We start from the raw sequence: 9,488 nt of genomic DNA on the forward strand, positions 1-9,488 counted from the left end.
CTTCCACATGTCATTTTACTTTACGTTGCTTTTGCCACGTTTCTTTCCTCCCACGATCATTTAAAAATTACAAACCCTCTCATATCTTTGTCGTCTTCATCTTCATCTAGCATTCAACTGATCATATACCTTGATTATAATTTTCGGGTGGTTAATCAAGTGTTCTCTCCAATCTGAAATCAGTAGCCGTCTCCACAGTGGGCGGTGGTGGAGTCGTGCTCTAGCTGCATGCATTAAAATGTTGAGTTGTTGTTGCCGGGTTCCTTTTGGAAACCCTAGGCGAGTTATGTTACCAACGTCTCTGTCTCTCTACTTCAACCATTGAGTCTACACCGTGGTTTGGGACGAAGGGGTTTTGGTGGTAGGTATGTGGAGGTGGATTGGGGGTAGCGGCCGAGCTGCTTTTGCCGGGTTCCTATGGAAACCCCATGCGGCGGCGGTCCGGGAATGTTTACCCGTGTCATTTACGGCAACTTAACGGCGGGGCTGGCCCTTGGGGTAGAGTGGTCAACGGTCATAGGCCCGACACTTCTCTAGGCCCGATTTTTTTCTTTGAAAAATTATATGTGTTTTTATTAAAAAAAAATATATATATATATATATATATATATATATATTATATGTTTATACACAATTACATAAACACTAGTTTGGTCTAGTGGCAAATGGGTATTACTTACACCAAGAGGGGTTGTGCGTTCTAGCCTCACTTGAGATATGTTTAATTCTTTTTTTTATTCAAAAGTTTTTTACGCAACCCAAATTATAACCAAGTAAGCCCATATAATAATTAAAGTGTTTAAACCCAACAAAATACTCCTTTTACTTAATGCCCAAAAAATTTTTCGCCTTCGGCCCAAAAGTTTTTTTGCTTTCTCAAAACCGGCCCTACTTAACGGTGGTGGTTGACATATACAAAAACATTAATTGTTCATTTCTTTTGTACTTTTGATTATTGTGCCTTATGATTAAGTGTTTGTACGATCTAAATATTGACGTTAGTGGTCCAGCTGTTTGACGTTGATGGTCCAGTTGTGGTGTTTGCCGGTGTCATTTCCAGTAACTGCCCGGTGGTGATCCGCTTAACAGCGGGATTCGGTGGCCATAGAAACATTTTAAGATTTTTTTTTTCCTTTTTACATAATTCAAATGGTTTTGTGTTGATTATGGTAGTGCTGGTGGCAAAACCAAGAGGAATGAATGGGTGTGTATACTATGTTAGAGAAAATGGTGTTTCTCTCTAATTTGATAAAAACAAAGTAGAGGGAGATGTGAGTTTGGACATGTTAACCGCACATTGTTTTGTTTCCATTTTGTTTACGTAGGAACCTTTGGTTACTTCAAATCCACTTTTGCTTTTTATGACTGCGAGTTATTGTTGCATTTTGAAATTAAAAAAAAACATAGAAAGGCTAATTTTATTAACTTATTATATATATAAAACAACTATAATACAATAAAAATCATGTTAAAACATCCATGCTATCACGTGCCGTCACGTATAGGTACAAAACCTCCACTTTCATGTTTGTTTTTTTTACTTAACGATTCCAGTCTCGCCACAACGCACGGGTCCTTATACATTGTCATCAGCGCTTAAACTTTGGCGAGACAACGCACGGGCCCTTATACATTGTCATCAGCTTGAACTTGCCATCTTTTGCTTACGCAACAACTGATATACTTACACAACTTATCTTACAATGCGGCTCTAAAACCTGTGCAAAGCTCGGGTTCGAGACACTAGTTTTTTTTTTTTATTATCAACGCAAAAGTAAAGTCACCTCACACTAATTAAAAGACCGTAGTATAACAACATATGCGACCAATAAAACAAACTACATAGGGCATACCTTCAACAACTTGGCTTCCAGTCACCATGTAACAAAAGTAAACACATAAAACCTGCTATAATTACAGAAGAAGGCACAGATCATTAATGCAAAGCATTATCAAACATAGGAATGTGTATCCTAAGCATAAAAGACAACACACGTGACAAAATTCTTAGGTGACACTCCTACTCGTCCGCTACTAAAACAAATAATTAGGGTACAATACATCATTCATATCAACTGACAAAGTAAATGAGACTAACAACCCATCAAAGAAAACAAACAACTCGTCTGTTTGCCAAAAAGAAGAAAGCAGACATCACTTGTGCCCATTATTGTGAGCGTATAAGACTTATACGCCAGGAATACATATACGCCCAACACGTATACGCCGTATATGTTATACTGCCTGTAACTTACACCCGGATATATGCTGCCTATATAAATAGTTCTCTACCCGTCAAAGAAAACAAACAACTCGTCTGGTTGTCAAAAAGAAGAAAGCAAACATCACTTGTGCCCATTATTGTGAGCCTATAAGACTTATACGCCAGGAACACATATACGTCATATATGTTATACGATGTGTAACTTACACCCGGATATATGCTGCCTGTATAAATAGTTCTTTACCCGTCAAAGAAAACAAACAACTCGTCTGGTTGCCAAAAAGAAGAAAGCAGACATCACTTGCGCCCATTATTGTGAGCGTATAAGACCTATAAGCCAGGAATACGTATACGCCCAACACATATACGCCCAACACATATACGCCGTATATGTTATACGGTATGTAACTTACACCCGGATATATGCTGCCCATATAAATAGTTCTCTTGTTTCTTGTATTTTTAATTTTTCATTCTGAGATAATAAAATTTTCTTTCCTGCTTCATTTCTTTTTTTATTTCTGTGTTATCATTTACTATGATTACATGGTATCAGAGCAAGATTGTTAGTCCTGCTCTTCGTTTCAACTGATTTTCTCTCAATTCACCGATTTTCTCTCTTCATCCGTTGTTTTTTCCTGATCTTTTTGATCATTCTCTTTTCATCGTTCATGGTTTCTTTGGGTTATCTTCTTGATAAACCTCTTTTTCATCTCTTTTCTTGTAACACCCACAAAGTTTCGGTCTAAATTTGACAAATTTATAAAGATAAAGGACCAAAATTATTCTTAGAAATAATGGAAACAAATGAGATAAAAGGAAACAAAAGCATATTAAGTTAAGGAAATAAGGAAAACTCCATCCCACATGGAAAGTGGGAAAGAAATGAAACCACTTTATAAGAAAGGAATTTTCCATGGTAATATTCTTATGTGTCTAACCACTCTTAATTTTCCATGGTAGTACTAAACACTCAGACTAAAATACACACGTGTCTGGATCCTTACATATATGTACTATAGTGGGCACACTACAGACATGCTAACTATGAGGCAACTGACTGTCTCTAGGGCGAGTGAAGTCCAATTATGTGGTTTGTGCGTATGTTTAGTTCCGATGAGATGAGATTGATACCCACTGAGTCGTTGAATACTATTGGTGTTGTGTCATAACGAATTGTGAAAATCTTTTATAGAGTCAGCGTGTTCACCAGCATATAGCTAACGTATTTTTAAAACTATTTTCAGGTAATCAAGAGTAAGGTATAGAGATGGACATGCCAGTGGAGATAGAAGATCACTAGGTATAGAATGCAGTTGGTGGCTCAGCTAATTTTGTAATGATGCATATGTAAAACTTGTTTTAAACAAAAAATTTTGTAAAATGAAAAAGGGTATTTAATTCCCTACGTTATAAAAGTAAATATTTTAAATTAACATTTTCCGCTGCAAACTTTGATAAATTAAAAGAAATGGTACCAACCGTGAGTCACACGCTTAGGCCCGAAGGCGGGGTGTGACATTTCTATCTGTTTTTTTTCCTTTTTAGAAGAATTAACCGTTCAAACTTCACCAAATTTTCTCAACATATCATTTTCTTGGATCTAATATGTTTCTCAAAGTTTCAGATCGTTTCTTATTCATCTTCACTCAAAATCTTCTTGCTCAACTTATACGCCGTATAAGTTTTCTTTACTTTCACGGCGCATAAGTGCTTTTTCATCCTTATAAGTCAGCATATATCTCTTATATGCTGTATAAGTTTCTCTTACTTACACGGCACATCAGTCTCAAACATTTCATCATTATGCTGACTTTGAAAACGGATCGACCTAGACCAAAAATTTTCTCGAATGCGTCTTTTGTTCCGATTATTATTAGCGGCTAGGATTCGTTGGTATGGGAGTAAGCTTGTAAACAAACCAAACGAACATGAACAAGGGCACGTTGTGTTAGTTTATTGGTCTTTAAATGAACACGAACACTTAATCAAACAAACATTCGTGTTTATGTTCGTTTATTTAAAAAACGAACATGTTCATGTTCGTTTATGTTCGTTTATTTAAAATCTAAAGGAACAGTATACAAATATAACTGAAAAAAGATAAACGAACATATATGAACAAATGTAAACTAACACAAATAATCATAAACAAACATAAATGAATACACTTAAATGAATATAAACGAACTTCCCGCCTAACAGTTCAACGAACTTTGGGTTCGTTTACAGGCCTATACGGAGAAGGTGTCTATCAGACTGTCATGTTTCCCTAAACATTTATATTTATTACCCGTGGAAGACGAAAAATACTTTTCAATTTACAAGTGCGAGATAGCTAGCGATTCGAGATGGTTGATCAATAAAATTAGAAATTGATAAACCCTTTAAAGAAAAGTAGAGTTGAATTTTGTTGTTGTTGTTGTTGTTATGTATGTATTTGTAAGGGACCATATTTGTGTGTTTGTTAAAAGTGGAGGACTGGAGGCTTGCATATAAATAATAATAATAATAACCATAAACCCTAAAAATAAAACCTCCTTTTCTTTTCTATCGGCCTGCCTCTCTCTCTCTCTCTGTTTTTGTGAAAGAAAAATGGTGTCAACTCCAACTCAATTCGATGAAGAAACCGTCAAGAAAATCGTTAGACAGGTGCGTATTCATTCCATTCAAGTCTTATTATTATTATAATATAATATAATAATCTGTGATTTGATTTGTATGACTTTGATGGTTGGCAGGTTGAGTTCTATTTCAGTGATAGCAACCTTCCAAGAGACACTTTTCTCAAAAACACCATTGCTGAGACTGAAGATGGCAGTATCCTTTCTCTTCTTTTTTGCTTTCAATTTCAAATTAATATACAACAATTGGTGCTTTACTTTTTTGGTGATTTTAAATTGATAATCTGTTTGTTTGTATGAGTAAAAACATGATTTTTTCTTTTAAAATTACTAGTATAGTTGTGGGTTAATTTCTTAACGGAAGTATAGTGGTGAGTTTGGCGTTGATATGTTCGTTTTCTCGGATGAGAGGTCATCTGGGGCTGGGGGATGATATCAAGGCTGAAGATGTCTCCGAGGGCACCGTCGAAGCCGTTGCCCAGACTCTAAAGGCCAAATCAAGTACCCTTAAAATCTCCGATAATGGTTCGCTCCAGTTCTCGGTATAAGGCTAACACTATATTTCTTTATAATTAGTAATACTGGTTGGTGATGGTTTTCAGGGAAGAAGGTTGGGAGGACTACTGAACTTCTAAAACCCGACGAGGCAATTGAGCAATTAGATGGTAGAACAATTGCTGCATCGCCGTTCCAGCATGATATAAAGCTTGAGGATGTTGAGTCATTCTTTGGACAATCTGCTAAGGTCCGTCGGTCCTTTTTTATATTTCTGCTGGTTGTTACGATATTATTATTAGCTGACAAAATGATTCTGTTGCTAAACTTACTTGTTGCAAGTGCTGCAGGTTAATAGTGTGAGGTTACCTCGTCATGTTGGGGATAAGAGGGTTTTATGTGGTACTGCTCTTGTTGAATTCTCATCCGAGGAGGAAGCTGCACACGTTTTGACACAAAGTTTGGTTTTTAGAGGTGCTCAGCTGGAACTCAAACCCAAGTAAGCAACGATTCATTCTGCAATGTTTTTTAAATTAGGACATTGGCCCTAAAACGTTTGTATCAGGTGTGCATAACGCACAACGATATGAGCTCCTGATACCGCATCAGCTGGAGTCCATGATGTTATGATGCACTCTAAATCGCTTAGTGCGCAATGCGTGCATTTCTGAAGCAAGTTTATGCATAGATTTCTTGTACGGCTGTGCACAGGGTTAAAAGATATATTTTAGGCATGCGTAGTGGGTGACAAAAGGGGTGGAATTTGGGCGACAAAGGGCCGATTTGTGGGCTGCAACACCGCCCCCGGGCTACATATCACCCCTCTTGGCCATGTGTCAAAAATCCCCCCCCCCCCCCCCAATTTTGTAGCTCTCCATTACACATAGCCTTTGTTACACATGAACTTCTTTGGTGGTACCATAGCTTGTTTTTTTAAATTATTTATTTTGTTCTCATACTTTTAGTGTTTACAAGTTAACAAGTTAAAATATTATTTATAAGTAATTTTTTATTTTTCTAATAACAAACGGCTTGCATACGTGATGCGTGCGCATCTCGCACTGCGCATAACATCGGTTTTTGGATCAAAACGTATCGGAGATTGCACGTTTTTAAACCAAGATTAGGAGGGGCTTTATGGTTGTGATTTATTGGTGGTGGCGACATGGGGGCGGGCATTGTATCAGGTCAGCATGGGTAATTTAATATTTTGGTAACTAATATGATTACAACACTTGCTTTAATAACATTAATAATCAAACATTTTGAAATAAGTGTATTTAGATGCACTGAAATTGCAGTTTGTGTGACGTTTGAGCATTTGGCGTTAAGAGTGAATTAATCTATTTATACGTAAACATACTAGAATTGCCACCTCTATTTGAATTCTCTATTAATTGTTTTTGTGTGCTTGCATTACTCATTTTCTTATTTGACTTAACAATTTAGGAAAGAATTTGATGAGCAGAGAGCAAAGGATGAAGAAGCTGAAAACAGTCGCCGTGATCGTAGAAACGCTTCGCAGGAAGAAGAGTAAGCAGTGAATATTATTTCTTATTGTTAATGCTGATAGTTAATGCTGATGTGAATATTATTTCTTATTGTGTGTGTTGACAGCTACCCAAAAGGCTTACTTGTTGCATTTAAGTTGAAGAACACATCATCTCAAGATAAGCTCGATACCCAAAAGGCCGAAGAGACTGTTGATGCCAAATCTACTTCAGAGACTGATGGGAAAAAGACGGAGGCTAAAAAAGAGTCAAGTCCAGAGAACGAAGAAGAAACTGAAGAAGATAACAAAGACAGTGAGAAAAAAACTGAGACTAAAAAGAAGTCTGCAGACATGTACAAGGACGATAAGGATGTTGTTTTACGTGAGGATCTCAAGAGTATTTTCCAGAAATTTGGCACAGTCAAGGTATAGCTCCAACTTTTAAGTTTGATTTTATTCTTTCATTATTAGTTTAGGGGCGATTTCATATGACACTACATAATTGAAACTTATCATATATCCATGCAAAACTAGGATATGTCCTATTGCCCTTACAAAGTAGTAAAAGTATCCAATATGCCCAATTCATCAAATACAATTTAAGAAATGACCATTTTATCTGTACTTTTTTAAAACTTTAAAATTACATATATGCCCATTTTTAACTTTCAAGTTTTTTATTTACCTATCTATAGCTTTTTTTTAAACCAATTTGGTTGTCTGATTACCCGACGCCGCGAGAACCAAAATAGGTGAGACGATGGCTTGGTTTTTGCTTGTTTATTGTTGATCAATATCCAAATAAAAGCTGAGGTTTAAACAAATATAATGGAAAGGGGTAGAATGGTCATTAAGTAAAAAATTCATTGAAGTTGGGTATATATGATATGTTTAATTTTGGTCAGGATATATGGAACTGTTCCTTTACTTGACGTTTATGGCTAATCTTATGATTGTTTTGTTCAGTTTATTGATTTCCAGATGGGTGAGGAATCGGGATACATACGATTTGAAGAAGCAGAAGGAGCACAGAAAGCGCGGGCCGCTGCAGTGCTTACTGAGGAGGGTGGTCTGGTTGTGAAGAATTATGTTGCTATTCTAGATCCAGTGACAGGTAACAATTTAAAACTTAATATGCAATATTGTTGGGCATTATTAGTTGATCTGTTTAAACGGATTGTAAGTTAACGAGTTGGTCATGCTTTCAGGTGAAGCTGAAAAGGAGTACTGGACTATGCTTCGTGCTCAAGAGAAATCTAGAGGAAATAAAGGCAACTGGAGCAGGTTGGTTTTGATATTTATTTTCCAATAATAATTATCATCATCAATTCATTCTTATGTATGCAAATCTTTGAATGCTGTTTAGGGGAGGAAAGAACAACAGAGGTGGTTACGGGAAGCATAATCGCAACTCAAGGGATAATAATAATTCTGGAAATCGGCCAAACAAGTTTCAAAAGGTTGCAGCTGCTTGAATTTTGTATTGTAGCATTTGACTCTTAAAACTTATGGTTAAAGTTTTGCATTATGTACTCTGCTGGAACTTACTTTCTTAATGCTATTGTTTTTTAATCAAATTTTATGTGGCAGCTTAAAAATCAATATTTAGTCTGCCAAATCGCCCCTAGTCGGACCAATTTGCCGGCCAAATTCTGGCCAAGCTTTGTAAATTACATATAACTGGAAAGTACGTCTAAATATTCCAATCCTTTTAATCCTGATTAACCGCTAGCCGATGCTCCATCGGCATGGTGAGTTCTACAACACTTGATGCAATCTTATGTTTGAAGCGGTGCTTTATGCAGTTGACCAATATTTGAATAAATTGGATTATAAGCTATATCGTGGGTTTGAGTTTTTCAAATCTGATCATTAATCGATCAATGGGTTTGAGTATTTGAACAATTAGACCATTCATTGCCACGAAAATGGATGGAAGCTAGGGGTGTGTACAGTTCAGTTTTGTATTTTTAAAACTGTTCGGTTTCGTTTTTAGTTTTTCGGTTTTTGGTTATCGTTTTGGTTTCGGTTTTTGCCATTTGAGCTTGGAAATTTGAACTGAAAAAAAAGTTGGCCTAATTATTGAATTTTTTAGGTATAAACCATTTTGCAAATTAATAACTAATTGATTGTTATACTTTTGGGCAAAAATATTTTAGTTATTTATTTATTAATTTCTTATAAATTACTCAAAATAAAAAAAATTGCAAATTTAGAAATTTGGTTTGGTTTTTCGGCTTTTATTACACGCAAAACCAAAACCGAACCGCAAGTTTGATTTTTACAAAAACATAAAATCAAAATGTCGGTTTTTGTTTCGGCTCGTTTTTCTTTCTTTTTTTTTGGATTTTTATTCTTAAACACGGGATATTTAATAGAGCTCTTACGCATCACATGCTAGCCAGAGGTTCCCTGTTAAAGTGTAATCGTTAGGTGCATGTATGGCTAGTAAGACCCAATCCTTTAGAATGAAGCTGTAAGTAGTGATGCTTGGTTGTTTACTTATTTGTATTGCGGGGTGAATGATCAGATTGCGCACGTTTAGTGGTTATGATAGTTTTGGCATTCAGGTCATCTTAATCCTGAAATAAACAAGGATGCTTGGACTCAAGAAGAGCAATTGATGTTTATTCAAGCTCATGCAGTGTATGGA

At 36.1% G+C, this 9,488-nt stretch overlaps 1 protein-coding gene across 1 annotated transcript; it reads left to right on the forward strand.

The window, feature by feature from the left end:
* The first annotated feature begins 4,819 nt into the window (after nucleotides 1–4,819).
* On the forward strand, nucleotides 4,820–8,414 carry LOC143628073 (la protein 1-like). Its single transcript, XM_077097746.1, has 10 exons — nucleotides 4,820–4,876; nucleotides 4,966–5,044; nucleotides 5,218–5,373; nucleotides 5,451–5,593; nucleotides 5,694–5,842; nucleotides 6,793–6,876; nucleotides 6,961–7,261; nucleotides 7,802–7,949; nucleotides 8,044–8,119; nucleotides 8,202–8,414. Exons 1-10 carry the CDS (start codon nucleotides 4,820–4,822, stop codon nucleotides 8,308–8,310), a joined length of 1,302 nt encoding a protein of 433 aa, XP_076953861.1. The 3' UTR covers nucleotides 8,311–8,414.
* The last annotated feature ends 1,074 nt before the right edge of the window (nucleotides 8,415–9,488 follow it).

The sequence above is a fragment of the Bidens hawaiensis genome, unplaced genomic scaffold (assembly GCF_021521415.1).
Source record: "Bidens hawaiensis isolate Kalapana, Puna unplaced genomic scaffold, B.hawaiensis_p1.1 tig00004774_1, whole genome shotgun sequence".
In the NCBI taxonomy this organism is placed as follows: domain Eukaryota; kingdom Viridiplantae; phylum Streptophyta; class Magnoliopsida; order Asterales; family Asteraceae; genus Bidens; species Bidens hawaiensis.